Raw genomic sequence first — 17,997 nt, forward strand, 5'->3', positions numbered from 1 at the left:
GGTAATATGATTAGTAAGTGACTGCATGGAGCATCTACAGCCTCTATGAATGACAACAGGGAACCATTATGTGAATATAAGAGCAAAGAAATTTCCAGGTGATGTCAATGCAAGAGCAAAGAACAATAGAAAATGTGCTTGACCTTCTGGAGGAATAAAAAGAAAGCCAGTATGGCCAGGACAGAGTGAGTAAGAATAATCAATAAGATTGGAGTGGTTAAGTGGAGCCAGCTCAAGTGTCATTCTGTGGCTTCCTATATTAAATGTTTTAGGGGTAGTAAAACCATTCTACATAATACTATAATTATGGATACCTGTCATTATAACATTGAATTATGACATTATGACCCACATGACATTATGACCCACATAACCCATAAGACATTATAGGTTTTTCAAAACCCATAAAATGTACAACACCAAGAGTTTATGTAAACAATAGATTTTCAATGATAACCTTTTATCAGTGTAGGTTCATTCATTGTAACAAATGTACCTACTCTGGTGGGGGTGTCAGTGGTGGGAAAGATTGTATATGTGTGGAAACAGGAATTATATGAGAACTCTTTGTACATTTGCATTCAATTTTGCAGGGAACTCAAAGCTGCTCTGCAAAAACATTGTTTAAGGAAGTTGGAGTCTGTTTCCTCCTTTTCTATTTTCTGGAGAGAAAAAAAAAAAAGAGCTTTGTTAAGCTATGGGACAACTTCAAGAAGTCAAATCTATGTGTAATTGGAGTCCCCAAAGAGTAGGACATAAAAATATATGAAGAATTAATGGCCCCAAATTTTTCAAACTGATAAAAAAAACTATAAAATCTCAGATCCAAGAAGTTCAATAAAATCCAAGCACAAGGAACATTAAGAAATTTACACTGTCATAATCAAATTGCTTAAAACCTGTGGTTAAGAAAACGATCTTAAAAGGAAACAGAGAAAAAGGTTACATTTAATCGTAGGAACAAAGACTAGGATGACAGCTAATCTCTCTGGAAGCCAAGCAAGTGAGAAGACAGTGGATCAACATTTAAAGGGGGAAAAAACTGTCAGCTAGATTTCTATACTCAGTAGAAATAATTTTCAGAAACAAAGGCAAAATAAAGTTATTTTCAGATGTGCAAAAGCTGAAAGAAATCATCTCCAGCAGACTTGCAGTATAAGAATGCTTAAAGAAGTCCTTAAGTCAAAATGAAGTGAGACTGGGCTTTCCTGGTGGCCCAGTGGTAAAGCGTCTGCCTGCCATTGCAGAAGACATGGGTTCCATCCCTGATCTGGGAAGATCCCACATGCCACAGCGCTACTAAGCCCACCCGCCACAGCTACTGAGGCCCACGCCCTAGAACCCATGTTCCACAACAAGAGAGGCCACTGCAGTGAGAAGTCCACACACTGCAGCTGACGGGTAGCCTCCATCACCACAAACAGAGAAAAAGCTCGAGCAGCAGTGAAGACTCAGCAGAGCCAAAAGAAATAAGTATTATACTAAAAAAGGAAGTGATACCAAGATGAAAGCATTCTCAAAGGAACTAAGAGCGCCAGAAATGGTACCTACATGGATAAACATTTAAGAATTTTTTCTGACTATTTAAATCTTAAAAGACAATTGGTTGTTTAAACAAAAATAATAATTATGCACTGTGGAGCTTTAAACATTAGTGTAAGTAAAGTTTATTACAATGAAAACATAAGACCAGGAAGGGAGAAACAGAAGTAAGGATGAGAGGGAGTGAAATGGATGTATGCTGTTGTAAGTTTCTTTTGCTAAACATATAATATTATAATACCACATGAAAGTAGACTATACTATAAACCCTAAAGGAACTACTAAAATAATAAAACAAACAGTTATAGCTAATAGGCCAACACAGAACATAAAATGGAGTCATGGAACCATATTTAATGAACCTGAAAGAAGGCAAAAAAACAAGAGGCAGAAATAACAAATGGGACAAATAAAAAAAACAGCTACCAAGATGATAGAATCACAGAGGAAAATGGTTAAGTTGGAGGTTTTAATACTTTTCTCTCCATAGTTGGTAGAACAAGAAGACAGGCCATCAGTGAAGATATACAAGGTTTAAGAAATATTATCCACCATCTTGATGTAGTTGACATTTATAGAACACTCCATTAAACAAAGCAGAATGGGCATTATTTTAAAACACACAGGAAAATTTACCAAAATAGACCATAAATAAGTCTCAATAAATGTAAAAGGACTCAGGTCATGCAAGGTATATTCTTTGACCACAATGGAATTAATTAGAAAACAGTAACAGAAATATTTGTAATATTTCTAAATATTTAGAAGCTAAGTAGCTTCTTTAAAAAAAAAAAAAGAGAAAAAATGTAACTCATGGATCAAAGAAGAAATTACAAGGAAAATCAGAAATTATTTATGTGGTGAGTTGCTTCTAACTGTTTGCCAGGCTCCTCTGTCCATGCAATTTTTCAGGCAAGAGTACTGGAGCAGGTTGCCATTTCTTATTCCAGAAAATATTTATGAACACACTACATATCAGAATTTGTGAAATATGACTAAATCAGTACTGAACATCCCTATTAAAGAAACATTCCTATTAAAACATCCACATCCATTAAAGAAATGGAATTTGTAGTTTAAGATCTTTCACAAAGAAAATTTCACATGTAGATGGCTTTATTGGATAGTTCCACCAAATGTTTAATAAAGAAATAATATAAATTTAATATAAACTTCTAGAAAAAAATTGAAGAAAAGAAGATAGGAATATTTCCCAACACATTCTTGAAGGCTAGTATTATCCTTACAGCAAAACCAGAAAAAGACATTACAGAAAGAGAAAACTACAAATCAGTATCACTCCTGAACATAGGACAAAAATAGTTTTAAACAGAATTTAGCAAATCAAATCCAAAAGTACATAAAAGGAACAATATGTTATATCCACAGGTGGCTTATCCCAGGAATGCAAAGGTGGGTTTAGCATTTAAAAATAAATATAATTCACCATATTAACAAACCAGGGAAAGAATGTGATCATCTCAATAGACACAGAAAAACATTTGACAAAATTAAACACTCATTTCTAGTAAAAAAGCAAATAAGAACATGAAAGGAACTTCCTCAACATGATGAAAGACATCCTTGAAAATCCTACAGCAATCCTGTCATCCTACATAATGGTGAAAAGACCGAATGCTTTTCCTCTAAGATCAGAAAGAAGAGAAAGATGTTCCTTCTTACCACTTCTATTCAACATTGCACTGAAAGTTATAGCCAGGGCAATCAAACAAGAAAAAAAAGTAAAAGACATAAATTTTGGAAAGGAACAAGTAGAACTGTCTTTATTTACAGTTGACATAATCATTGATGTATTGGTTTGGCCAAAAATTTCATTCGGGATTTTCCATAAAAATCCAATATAAGCCACACACACACACAAAAGCCTGCTAGTACAAATAGTCATGGTAGCCTTATTTGTAATATTCAAAAGCTGAGAAAAATGCAGATTCCATCAATGAGTGAATGGATAAATAAAATTCATACAAGGAAATAATACTCAGTAATAAAAAGAAATGGATTAGTGATATAGTGCAATAACTTGGATGAGTCTCAAAATAATTATGCTGAGTGAAAGAAACTACCATTTTAAGAAGCCGTTAAAAAAAACCTGACAATACCAAATAATGGCAAGGATATGGAACAATGAAAGTCTCATTCATTGCTGGTCAGAATGCAAAATGGTACATCCAGTTTGGAAAAGAGTTTGATAGTTTTTTAATATAAAGTTAAGCGTATACTTCCATACAACTACAAAGCTATTCCTAAGTATCTTCCCCAAACAAATGAAACACATGTCCACATAAAACCCTGTTCAGGAATGTTTATAGATGTATTTATAATTGTCAAAACCTGGAAATGACTCAAAAGTTCAATTGTATAAGGATATAGTTGTACGTACATAAACCAACTGCACATGGAATATGCAATGGAAAACTGCACAGTAATGAAAAGGAATGTGCTCATAAGACATACAGCAAAATGGATCAATCTAAAAAACTTCACTTGAAATGTTTGACTCCATTTATTTGACATTCTGGAAAAGAGGAAACTAAAGTGGCAAATAACAGACCAGTGATTTCCAGAGACCAGGGTTTAGTGGGTTGAATGCCAAGGAGTGTGGGGACACTATGGGAGGCGATGGAGATAGTCTGTGTCTTGATTACGGTACTGGTTACAGAATCACAGAAGTTTGTCAAAATTCATGGACTATATATCTAAAAGCTATGAATTTTACTCTGTGTAAATTATAGCACAGTGAACAAAATAAAATATGGAAATATGAAATGGATAGTATAACACTGCCCTAAGTAAATCATTTTTCTTTTCACATTAAAAAAAAAGAGCAGAACATCTTTTACAATCTTAAGGTAAGGATTTGGCTAAAATGAGGCTATTTTGTTTTATCATAAAATAAGAATCATGAAAGCCACTTCAAATATTCTTACTGTTGTCACAATCTTATGTTATTGAAGATTTTTAAGTCCTAATCCAGACCCTAAAGAGTAGAAGTGACAGTAGTTAGTGGCAAATTACCCAGGTTCTAAACCTCCTGGACCTTCTCTATTTTTCCTCTTTGTGTACTGGCTGCCCATTGTTGCATGGAAGATATGATCTGGGAATCAGAAAAATGTACTGTAAACTTCTGGCGTGAGAAAGAAGGAAGGGGAGAAATGGAGGAAAATAAGAAGGGGGAAAAGGGAAGAAGGAGAAAAGAAAGAAAATATAACAGAAGTCTCAGCTTCCCTCTGTCTTTACTTTAGGAATTAGATGTTCATTCTTTCATGTCCCACTGGAAGGGAAAAATCAAATTGGGAAATTGCCATTGTGTCCTTCTTCAACCCCTTCAGTATTTAAAAATTTTCAAAACATTTTAAGAAATGAACAAATCATTATTTAGTTTCTGATATGAGAAACTAGAAATATTTCTAGTTTAATGTACAAAGAAACTCTTCTCCTAGAATGACAGTTTTGTGCTTAGATTTTTGGTCCTCCAACTTTCTCTTTTTAAGGAGTTAACTGATAGTGAACTTGGGAGTCAAATCCCAGTTCTACCGCTTCTTAGCCATGCAGCTTTGGGCCATAATTTTCCGGTGTGTAAAATGGGATGACAGTATGTTTGTCCTTAGAGCTGGTCGAGGATAAAACTAGGAACATGCTTTTCAGGCATTAGCACCATTTCCAGCTTAAGTGCCCAGGCACTCTGGAGGTGTCCTTATTGTTTGCACAGATCATATCATATTGCGTTTCCTTTCTCCGTAGGCTATTATGGAGGGCAGCGGCCGGATAAGATCTGAAAATTACCCTGACAGCACCACTCTTGTTATTGACATAGCAGAAAAAGATGATTCTGGTGTTTACCACATAAATCTGAAAAATGAAGCCGGGGAAGCACATGCAAGCATTAAGATTAAAGTTGTGGGTAAGTCTTCAAGTCAACAAACTTCTAGGATCAAGCTGATGTGCTTAGATCTTAGGTAGACTTTCCGAGCTCTTGGGTGTCTCAGCTTTTCTGGGTAGCTGACAAAAAAACTCGCACTACAGCTGTACTTTATAAACCACTGCCTTTCTTTCTCTGTCTTTGCCACTTCTTTCTATGTCTTTCTTTTTCTTTTCTTTCTCCTCTTTTCTTTTTTTCCTTCCCTTCTCATCTCTTTTCTTGCCTAGAGGACTAGTTGCAAGAAGGAATAGCTCAAGTTAGACTTTGGGGTTGCTGACCAAGTTCCCTGCAGTCATACTCCCTTTCAGTGTCTTCCACAGTCACTGACACACAATTGTTAAATAATTTCCGGCATCACATTCATTGTAGAGTGCCGAGGCAGTGCAAACACAGGTTGGAAAAGAATTTTCAGAAACAGAGCTTTTCAGAAGGGAGTGAGTTTATTAAGAACAAAAAGCAGAGATTATGAGGGCACTGCAAATGCAGCGGGCTAACCTCTTGCCAGTCCAGGGAGAGTCAATGCTTTTTATGGGTTAGTAGCCAATTTTTATAGCCTCAAGACAAAGCACATTCCTGCTGGACGGTTGGCATTAGGTGATTGGTTAGGGCGCCATAGGGTGACTACCAGGGTGGGCACTTTTGCTTCATTTGGGATCAGGAAGTCTGCTGATAATTTAAGATCAGGGTGGCTTTTGGCGATGTTCACAAAGGGGCTCCGTCAGTTCCAGAGGTGACCTTGGTGCTGGGCTCCACTTCTGTGGTCTTAGTGCAAGGCCTAGCACCTGTGGCCTTGGGGCAGGACTCCACACAGAGGAGTAAGACCTGCCTTGGTTCTCAGATGACTTTCTAAATACTTTTTTCCAGACCGCAAAACCAAGTGAAATGAGTCTAGCAGATTACTGATAGACCAAGATCTCATGATTTCTTCATTCCATTTTAGTTTTCCCTCAAGAAACATATTTCAAATTGATCCAAAGCTAAGGTCACTTTATTACATCTTGAACTATAGAAGACATGGTAACTTGACATTAAAAAAAATTATTTATTTGGCTGTGTCGGGTCTTTGTTGTGGCACGCCAGATCTTCGTTGCATCTTGCAAGATCTTTCGTTGTGGTTGGTTGGACTCTGTAGTTGTGACATGTGGACCCGGTAGCTGTGGCACACAGGCTTAGTTTCTCCTAGGACTGTGGGATCTTAGTTCCCTGACCAGGAATCGAACCTGTATCTCCTGCATTGCTAAGTGGATTCTTAAGCACTAGACCACCAGGGAAGTCCCTAACTTGCCATTTTTGACTTGGATTTCTACCAGTCAACATCTTGAATCTTCCAACTAATGTAAAATGTACAATGATTAGTCTTTGATTTAGTTCTGCTGTAAATTCACTTTGTAGTTAAGAAACAAAATCCCATCCAATATTTAGGCAATAATTTAATTTCTTAGTCACCATTTTCAAGACAAACAAGAGTCTTGAATTTCATGCGGTCCTATAATGTGACACTAGCTTAAAAGATTTAGAGACATCATTTCTATTTGTATTGGGCTCACCTTCCCTGATTCCATAGGGAACAGGACCTTATGCCTAAACTAGTTAGCCAGTGCATTTCAGTAAACATGGAAAAATACTCAGAAATAGCATTGCTTCTGTGATTATTACCCCAAAACATATTTTCCAATGAACATTTTTCTTTGTGCTTTTGGTCAATTTTATTTTATTTAATTCAATTTGTTTGTATGTTACAGATATCCCTGATCCTCCAGTGGCACCAAATGTGACAGATGTAGGAGACGATTGGTGCATCATGACCTGGGACCCTCCTCTCTATGATGGAGGGTCCCCAATCTTAGGTAACTGCATGTTGGTTCATCTGTGGAATGGCCAATAGAGTTGATGTGCTCTTTATGCACATTAGCACAGAACACATTTTAAAATACTGAATTTAGAAAAATCTTTACATATCCATTCAAATTAAAATATATTGGGGGATGTCCTTTAAGTACTTGAGATTTAAATAGCTCCTATGAATATCATCTGATTTCCTGTCCTCTTTTTTGACATTTCTATTCAGTATCTAATTTTGAAACAACCATAAGTCTAACTTTGTTCCGGTCAGTAAATGCCCAGCTCCAGAGAATTATGTCTATGAAGCAGTTTCATTTAGGGTTAAATACTTAGAAGAATTTACTTCCTCCATGGAATAAGAACATTTTTCTCCTTGCTAATAATGAAACTTACAAAACTGGTTATTCCCCCTTCTTACTTGCATTGCTGGGACTCATAGTCACTGTACTAATTTCTATGGCCTACATATCTGTGGTCTACTTTTTCCTCTTCTCTTCCTAGCACCACTTTAACTTTTTAGTGTTTTTATTTTTGTCTATATCCCATGATGTTAATATTTATATTCCTTATAATCTCTCTCAAACAACTGATGGAATAAGATGAGTTGAAAATACATGTATGACTTTTTCACTTAGAATACTGAGAATTTAAGAAATTTTTGAGAATTCTAATATCTAACAAAGTTTACTTTTAGAGGCCAAGGAAAAAACCTGTTTCCATTTTGTGTCCCCTTCAGGGTATTTCATTGAGAGGAAAAAGAAACAAAGCTCCAGATGGATGAGGCTGAATTTCGATCTCTGCAAAGAAACAATCTTTGAGCCCAAGAAGATGATTGAAGGTGTGGCCTACGAGGTCCGCATCTTTGCTGTCAATGCTGTTGGCATCTCTAAGCCCAGTATGCCCTCCAAGCCTTTTGTTCCATTGGGTGAGTCAAGAGAGGTGTGTCTCTGTCATGAAAATCATTGCCCCAGGTTGTGACTGCTGTCTTCTGACTTCTAACTGAGCCAGACCTAGAAGCTTCTTGGAGTGGCGCCAGAGCAAGAAACTAGAAATTGTTCGGGACAATTGTCTAAGAAATTACAAACAGTGTGATAGAGTTGAATGCCTTCGTACTGTAGGCCCTGGAATTTATTACTGGAATTCCAAAGACAGCTGTGGGTGGCTCTGTTGCCCCTCCTCACTGGAAACATAGTTGAGCCTGTTGACACATGACTACCCTCCTTTGACCTTTTGAAAATATAAGCCAGCACCTTAGTATAGACACTATAACTAAAACAAATTGAGATCTATTCAACCAAGTACACTTGGAAGCTAGTCTCTTTGCTTTACAACATTTTAAATGTTATCTATGAACCAAAAAAGTCAATTCAGTAAAGGCAACGAAAGAGATTAAGATGTCTCTGCCATTTTATGGTAGAGAAGTGTAATTTTCAAAGAAGAGCTTGCACTTGAAAATTAAGAAGTTATAGGAAATTTACACTAGATCATTAGATCTCAAACTTTGACTTTTTTCAAATGCCTTGGGCCTCCCAGAATCCCACACCAACCTCCCAAGTGGAGGGCAAGTGTGGCAGCATTTCTAAAATATTTTTCATGCCTGGCAGATCTTTGCCATATACACAGCGTATACTCAAGAAGTCGTCACTGAATTTTATTAAGATGTGGGGGCTTCTGTGTGCATTTTTATTTGTGTCCTAGTTCATTTGACCACAGTTCCTGTGCCATAATTCCGTAGTTAATAGTTTCTGCTTTTTCCGTCTTTCTCATCTTTAAAGCTGTAACCAGCCCTCCTACTCTTCTGACCGTTGACTCTGTAACTGACACCACAGTCACAATGAAGTGGCGGCCCCCAGACCAGATTGGCGCAGCAGGTTTAGACGGCTATGTGCTAGAGTATTGCTTTGAAGGAAGTAAGTACAGCTCATAATTCAAACGAATACCGTCATCAATAGGTGAGATATGCCCCCCTTTTTTTTGTTTCTGTCTTGGGAATTCTTCTCCTGCCTACTGAAAATGACAAGCCAAAGGTCATCCTTCTGTGATAGATAAGAATTCAGCCCTTCATTGGTATTAATCATTTGAGATCTCCAAAATATCCAGATGGGCTCCCAGATCTGACCACACGATAGATCTAGGACATAGGAGGAGGGATTCTAACCAAACTTCAGGGATCCCTTCTTCTTGAATTGGTGGAATTAAAATGTGCCAAAGCAAAATAAAAGTCTAGTTAGGATAAAGCAAATTGGAAATGCTAAACTCTATACTGAGCAGAGGTCAGTTATCAGCAGAGCTACCTATTTCTAGGTAAGGAGAGATTATATATTTGACTATCTGGTGACAAATTCCTGCCTTCTTACAGGAAAAAAAAAAAGAATAATCAAGAACAACTTTCAGTGTTTTAAAGAATCGGTAAAGAATTTTACACCAGAGGGTGTAAGAAATAGATTTGACAAATGGCAGTAATATGTTCCAGGACATGAGAGTATAAAATTTTAATGGTTTAATGGCTTACATTTAGGAGGTGAATAGAAACTGGCAAAAAAAAAAAAAAACCTCTTGCTGATAGCAATAATAAAAAATAAAAAATGACTCAAGAAAATATGGGCCGGAGTATATCTAAAACCAAAAGAAAAGGTACAGTTCACTAAAAGCCTCTTGTATTTTTTTATTTCCTACTTGTCACGATTTGGAGATGGGTGAATAAAACTGCCCTAGCTCTAAACTCAGGCTCCATTCTAGATGATGGTAGGTAAACAGTCCACCAGGGAAGTTTGTTCAAATCTTGACAAATGAGAGGCCAAGATAGCCTCTAAGAAAATTCTTTGGACCCGCAACTTTAACATGACTCTTACATGAATGAAAGAGAGACTCCAGAGCACATTTGAGAAAACAGGAGTGTGAACAGAAGGAAAGCGCCTATGAAGACGAAACTTCTTTGAAGAGCAGACTGCTGAAAAAGAAGCCCCAGGCCTCTGGATGGGAGCACCTGCGGAAATAACCTGAGTTGGTCGGGAGGGTAGAAGAGAAAGGGGAAATAGAGAATCTTGGTAACACTCCATTCCATTCACATGCACTCACTCACAGAGCACTGTGCTTGATTTTTCCAGGGCTTAGATATCCACTAACCAAAACAACAATGGGGGGAATTAGAAAACAGTTCCCAGAGTTATCCCAGTGTGGGAGGCGGCATTGTCACTCAGGCAACAGATAAAATCTTGAGCACTTCAGACTATGGTTTATTCCCGTTCCATTCCCCTCCACCTGTTTGGAACACCCCCCAAGCCCTCCTCTCTGCTATTTATACTGCCCTGCTGGCAGACTTCCCCAGTCTTCTATGTGATGGGGCTGCTGAATGTGAACCTTTTGTGTATGTATGAAACAGAGCAAATTCTTTACTCTTTTCTTTCTGATAGGTTTAAAAAGTAAGAAGATACAGCAAAATGATAGATGGCTGTCATTTTGACGTTACCCACCTTAGATAAAATACAACGAAGTGTATTTTACATAATTTTGTGTGTGGTCTGTGTAGATATATATGTATACCCCCTATACATATATATATGTACACAGTCATTATCATGTATCTATTTTGCCACATAACGTGTTGGAATTAGCTTTCTATGGAAGTTCTTTCATAACGTGTATATCTTTCTTCTTGCAGTCTTTTCTTCCTTTCTGTGGCTGCCCTATTCTCCATTCTCTCTTAATGGCTGTTGTCCTCCAGACTAATTTCTGTAGTGTTTGATGCTTTTAGCTACGTCAGGTTTTATTCTGTAAGAGAATTCTTTCTTTTATAAGATCGTGTGTTGGTTTGGACTCTGTCTTTCTCTTGGTTTTTATTTTACGTTGTAATGCCTGCACCATTTTACTCTTCACTTTCTTCCTTCACCCTGGTTCTTCCTTTTCTTCCTGAAAACTTTTCCTCATGTATCAAATAACTTTCACATTCCTTTCCCAACCCCTGGACACCAGTTTCTTTCTCTGTTTCCCTCAAGTAGTTCCAACATGAAAAGCTGTTTTTATTTCTCTCTGATCTTGCTTTGTCCTGTTTCCTCTTGAAATTTTCTTCTTTCCTATTTCTTCACTCGTTCATGCATGTTTTCTCAGTCTCCTGTTTCATGTTCTCATCAATTGTCTCTTCATTATGAAATATCAACATGGTAGCTCCCAGACCGACCATTGACTTCAAGGTGTTTCTCTTTTTCAAAGTCCTGAGTAATTTGTATCATTCACATGCCCTCCTAGCCACCAGGATATTCTGGCTTGCTGCTCCTTCTCCCTAATACTCTAGAAGGGCTGAAATAAGAGAAAGAAGAATCCCCAGCCCCCTGCTCCCTTCCTGATAACCTAGATGGTCATCATTCCAAACCATTAGGGGAACACCCACAACCCCTCTGTGAGCCAGGAGCATCCTCCACCTGTGTGGAATGCAGGAACCCAGGATAGCTTAATTTGTTTGCTAGACCAAGAGCTTGTTGTCATGACCAGGGGCTGCCTCCTGGGCTGCGGGGGGCAGTTTTTATTTTCATGGAGAACACTTCCAATTCCTGATAAAACAGGGCTGCCCTTATCTCAAGCGCCCTCACTCCCAGACTCTGATGTGTGAGCCCCACATAGGGAGAACTATGTTCCCTGAGGACCCACCAGACCCTCCCCAGCTGAGGTGGCAGGGACAAGAGCAAGGGGAGACTGTTCCACTGCAGACTGCTCCTCTATGGAGTCTAGGACCTCTTCCGCTTTTGTCTTCGGGGTCTTGCTTTGTTCTTTTCTACTTCTTGCTCCCGGAGTTGGAGGTGTCCCAGCCTCCTTTCTCCTCCTCTTCTCTGTGGCAGGTGCCTCAGGACAAAAAAAAAAAACCACAGTCTGGACAGAGCAGGCTGTGCCCCTCCTGAGGAATTCCCCTCTCCTCTAACGTGTTTGGTCTCTTCCGTCACTGTTCTGAAGACAAATATCTTTGCATACTTTGCACACTTTACTAACAGAGAATGCTGACTACTGATACGATATTCTTCTGGTGTGAAAGTGGGTGTCTTTAATTAATTTTAATGACGGATTCTCAAAGGTACATCAGCAAAACAGTCTGATGAAAATGGGGAGGCTGCATATGATCTACCAGGTAAAGTATTCTCTGAAAGCTCTCAGAGTTTCTTACTGTATGATAAAGTTTCTGGGAATGTTCCAAGACCAAGCATGAAATACACCCACACACAAAAAGCCCTTAGGGATGGAAGGGGAGGGTGGGCCATGAGTTAATAAGGTGGGAACCAAGCCTTCTTCTTTCTTGTTTTTCCTCCATGGGCATAATAATGCATATAAACTTTTAGAACTTGAAATGTTTGTAAAACGTGGATGCTGGGTTTAAATTTTCTTGGTTACAGACAAAGCTACCAAAAACATTTTAAAAAATCAGAACTTTTGACTGAAGTGAAAGATTATGCCAATTCTTTATGAGGTCTTGGCTCCTGAGCTGTGTTTCCTCTTTACTGTGGATATAGGCTTCTTTTCTTCATAATTGGGGGCATAATCCAACTTCCCATGGGCTTTCCTGGTGACAGACGGTAAAGAATCCACCTGCAATGCAGGACACCTGGCTTCGGTCTCTGGGTTGGGAAGATCCCCTGGAGGAGAGAATGGCTACCCACTCCAGTGTTCTTGCCTGGAGAATTCTGTGGACAGAGGGGCCTGGCAGGCAGGTCCATGGGGTGGCAAAGAGTCAGACACAACTGAGCGACTTTCACTTCACTTCACTTCACTTCACTTCAGACTTCCATGGCCATATTATTGTCTTATAGTAATAAGCCTGCCAGGATAAAATGGAGAGATCATATGAGTATAAAGATCAGTGTCTCTCATTCATACGAATAGTGTTCCTTTTTTCCTGACCTTTAATGTATATTGATGGATAAATATCATGGTTATATCAATTGTAAAAAATGTATACTGTAAAACCAAATTGGAATAAGTTACTACAAAATTCCTGGAACAGTCACGATCATTCAGGATACCCTAGTATCATGTATAAGAGACTTTTTAGAAATAGCAGAATCTAACTATCATTCCTGATTTTTACCTTAGCCATTCTAGGCCATTATTCATTTAAATATGATAAAAGCCCAGCCATGTAGTCTGAGTTCAGAGCAAAGTCATATTCCCTCAAAATGATTTAGAGTAAAATACTAATTTAGAGTAAATTGTTTAACAAGATGATTTCTTTCACTAACTATTATTTTTCTTTTCTTTTTTTCCTTAATGGACTTTAGCTGACGACTGGATAGTTGCAAATACAGAACTGATCGAAAAGACCAAGTTCACCATCACAGGTCTGCCAACGGATTCAAGGATCTATGTGCGTGTGAAGGCTGTGAATGCCGCCGGTGCCAGCGAGCCCAAGTACTATTCTCAGCCCATCCTTGTGAAGGAAATCATAGGTAGGTGGCAAGGCTTTCAAAATTTTGTCTCCATGTTTTTTTAACCGCTTTCTTTCTGAAACCCTCCTCTTTTGCTGTCACTCCTTTGATATTTTATTAATATCTCCTGGGAGTTAGAAATGAACAAAATAGCCTTTTATAGGCAGTGTGGGAGGTCAGCTCCCAGTTTTTAACTTAGTACTAGGACCAGATAGGTACACCAGGTTGCATGAGCCAAATCTGTTTGGGCTGCCTTTTTATAATGGAGAGAGAGAGGCGGGGAAGAAACCGTTCAAACAATCCATACAGCAGCAACAATGGCTCCAATGAGTCTGTGAGGTCAAAATCATTTTCATAGTAATATGAACATGTTGTTTTCCCTTTTCAATGTTTGACGTTTGCACTGATGGTCCAAAAGCAATGGTGTGTAAAACTGCTGGTGCCTTAGCACAGATCATATTCGTGCCACCGAATTGTCTCGTCAGTCTTTTCTTCCTCACCACCATGCACTCCCAATTAAAATAAATGGGCCTTAGAGTGTTCTTGATGAGGCATAAAAATCATTAATAATCATTTAATATGATTATAATAAAAAATTAATCATTTAATCATTTTTAAACCTTGGTTCTTGAGTACACTTTTTCCCTATATGTGTGACAGTGAAATGCAAAGTATATGTCAAGATTTTATGCTGTGTACTGGAGTGGGTTGCCATTTCCTTCTCCAGGGTATCTTCCCAACCCAGGGATCAAACCCAGGTCTCCCGCATTGTAGGCTGACGCTTTACCATCTGAGCTACCAGGAAGTAGCTAACCCTTAAGAAATTACAATTCATGTTTTAGTGTAGAATCAAAACGGAATATCCACAATTGTCTGAAAAAATTTATTAAAATATTCTGTGTGAAGCCAAATTTTCTTCAAGCACTTCAAGCAAAACAACATATTGCAATAGATTATAAGTCAGACAATAAAGATATTTGCCAAAACAGAAAATAATGCCACTCATATCACAAGTTTTTGTTAATGTAAATATGGTTGTTTTCATTAAAATGATATTTATGTTGTTATTTTTCAAGTAAGTATATAAATATTTCAAAATATATTGGTTTTAATTTCTAATATGGTTAGTATGATAGATACAGCCTATATAAACAAAAGCTTTGTGGGACCTTCCTCTGATTGTTTTTAAGACTGTAATGGGATACAGAGACCAAAAAGTTTGAGCATCACTGCTCTAGGGCAAAGAATATTGGAAAGTGGTTGAGTATCTAGATCTGGATCATGTTGGGCCACAGACTTATGGTGTGACTGCCTGAAACCTTTTGGGAGGTTAGGGGATGGATGGATGGAAAAAAGTGTGAAGAATGCAAATTTTCTTAGTTGATTCTGAGACAGACTATGAAACATGAGTTCTGTTTCTTTCATTTATTGACTATGTGGTTTCAGGCAAGGGACTTGCTTTTCCTGAGCCTTAATTTCTTCATCTGCAAAACAGAGACAATAATCGGACTTACCACCTCAAGAACTTGTGAGAGCTGAATGAATTAATCCCTGTTATTTGCGTAATGAAATGCTTGCCACACACTAAGCTCTTGGTATAAGCTAGCTTTTATTATGATGATGGTTTAGTGTGCTATGGAACCTCGCTGAGTCTCTTTTTCCTTAACTCTGTGAAGTTAGGGAGTTAGAGGATCCCTCAAGTTCTCTTCCAGCTGGAGCATTCAGTAATCACCACTACTACCATCATCATCATCATCTCCTGAGTTTATTGAGCACTTATTATTCTCAGCCAGTATGCTAAATGCTTTATCTAGATGACCTTATTTAATCCTCACAACAATCCTGTGAATTAGATCTTGTGGAGGAGGCTGAGACCAGATCTACTGTCTGATCTAGAACTCAAACCCAGATCTCTCTGACACTGCAGTCTGTGTGCCTAAGCAGAGCGTAGGTACTTGAGGCTGACTCCAGGTTCTAATCCTGGCTGTATCACCTTGGGCAAGTGACTTAAACCCCTGTTGGCTTTAGTTTCTTTATTATAAAGTAAAAAGAATACCTTTGCCATAAAGGTAGCTGTGAGGGTTAAGTTGGTCCCTTCATGAAAAGCATTTACTATTCCATACTGAGCCCTCAAATGATACTGAGCCCACTTCATCCCTGTGAGCCATGAGCCTCGATTTTCTTCTGCCTTTGATGGGTTTATATCCACATGTCCTAATATCTTTGTGGTGTTTAAGGAATATCAACATTCAGTGGGTTAGTGCTGCATGTTACATACTTCACCATAGCCATAGAGGGAGAAAGTTACCATTAAGTTCTAACATAATTACATAAGCAACAAGTGCTACATACTAAAGCTTTTTTAAATTTTTTAAATTATTAAAAAAATTTTATTGGAGTATAATTGCTTTACTATGTTGTGTTAGTTTCAGCTGGACAAAGCTATTTTATTATTATTATTTTCTGGTGAGAAAAAATGGTCAGTCCTACCAGCTAATGTGGTGATTGTAGATCTTTTATTGAATGTTCGTTGGAGAATATACTCACTGTTAGAAACTACGGAAAATATATGTAAGGCCCTAAGAGAAACTTTAGTGTTTGCTTTCAGTTATTTCGGTTCAGTCGCTCAGTCGTGTCCGACTCTCTGTGACCCCATGGACTGCAGCACGCCAGGCCTCCCTGTCCATCACCAACTCCTGGAGTTTATTCAAACTCATGTCCATTGAGTCGGTGATGCCATCTAACCATCTCATCCTCTGTCATCCCCTTCTCCTCCTGCCTTCAATCTTTCCCAGCATCAGGGTCTGTTCAAATGAGTCAGTTCTTCACATCAGGTGGCCAAAGTATTGGAGTTTCAGCTTCAGCATCAGTCCTTCCAATGAACACTCAGGACTGATTTCCTTTAGGATGGACTAGTTGGATCTCCTTGCAGTCCAAGGGACTCTCAAGAGTCTTCTCCAATACCACAGTTCAAAAGCATCAGTTCTTTGGTACTTAGCTTTCTTTATAGTCCAACTCTCACATAATAAAAATAGGAAGTTGCAGAAAATGAAAGAGGTCAAGAGTAAATTTTGTTGAGTCAAACTGTTAAAACATCTCTGCTTGAAGGTAACATTTGGAACCAAAGTTACCATATATAATCTATTAGTGGCCCATCTAAGATTTTACTGCAGAGACATAAGCACAGGGAAATCCTGATGAGTATATGCCAGGTACGCTTATGTAAGGGTGCTTCCAGTGTATGGTACTAACTACAAAATTATGCTCTTCTACTCTATCTCAGAGGCTCCAAAGATTCGCATCCCAAGGCACCTGAAGCAAACCTATATCCGCAGAGTTGGAGAAGCCATCAATCTGGTTATTCCTTTCCAGGTAATAATTCAGGGTTGTTCACTTTCTCTTTACAATGCTGGGGTGTTTAAGGAGTAAAAGGAGATACTTCAGCATTTACGTTATTCATGATTCAAGATCTTCTCAGAGAAAAAGTAGGAAATGATGGACCAGATTTGGAGAATGACTAAACAATTTCTTGCTTTAGAAGTACTGAAATCTATAAAACTGTCATAGATTTTCCAAATGAGACCTCATCTTGTCTGAAGCTCAATGACTGCAGTGGGCCAGAGAGCAAATACCAAGGAGACACCAAAACAAGAAATGCTTAAGATCTTAAAGATCTTTTGGGGTCTATTCATATGTAAAAATGATCTTCCTTTTAGGTGAAGTTCTTGCTGTAACACGCAGAAAAACAACCTGTGCTTGCTTCCCACAGTTATCCCAAACCACACTCAAATTACCCAGGTTCCAATGAGGGATAACTGAAATTTGAAATTGTGAAGTCACTCACTGAAGTATATGAATATTGTTAAATCATTGCTCCTGAAGAAGAATCTGTTGTTTATAAGTTTAACCAGGTTTTGCATACAATAATCACTTTTGCACTCTCTCTCTCAGACACACACACACACACACACACACACACTGCACCATTACCTCCTTACTCATTTGATTCCTTTTATGCCTTAGACAACGCTGTTCAATAGAACTTTCTGTGATGATAGACATATTCTGTTAATGCAATGTCCAATATGGTAGCCAGTAGCCAGATGAGGCTATTAACTTAAAAAGAGCAGCTAGGAACTAGGGTGATGGGGAATTTTTAATTTTCCTTAATTTTATTTAGTTTTAGCTTAAATGGCCACATTTAGCTTGTGGCTGTTATATCAGACACCCTTAGAACTAAAATTTAGGTCTGTGCACACATTTGAA

At 38.2% G+C, this 17,997-nt stretch overlaps 1 protein-coding gene across 11 annotated transcripts in view; it reads left to right on the top strand.

Annotated features, from left to right (window-relative positions):
* The window catches only part of MYBPC1 (myosin binding protein C1), a 100,771-nt gene that overhangs the window by 61,457 nt on the left and 21,317 nt on the right, over nt 1-17,997 (top strand). For all 11 annotated transcript variants that reach the window (XM_061417068.1, XM_061417072.1, XM_061417074.1 and 8 more), the window contains 6 exons: nt 5,305-5,464; nt 7,225-7,329; nt 8,061-8,249; nt 9,100-9,234; nt 13,585-13,752; nt 17,015-17,103. In XM_061417068.1, coding sequence (XP_061273052.1) covers nt 5,305-5,464; nt 7,225-7,329; nt 8,061-8,249; nt 9,100-9,234; nt 13,585-13,752; nt 17,015-17,103 — 846 coding nt within the window. The remainder of the gene's footprint in view (nt 1-5,304; nt 5,465-7,224; nt 7,330-8,060; nt 8,250-9,099; nt 9,235-13,584; nt 13,753-17,014; nt 17,104-17,997) is intronic.

The sequence above is a fragment of the Bos javanicus genome, chromosome 5 (genome assembly GCF_032452875.1).
Source record: "Bos javanicus breed banteng chromosome 5, ARS-OSU_banteng_1.0, whole genome shotgun sequence".
NCBI lineage: Eukaryota > Metazoa > Chordata > Mammalia > Artiodactyla > Bovidae > Bos > Bos javanicus.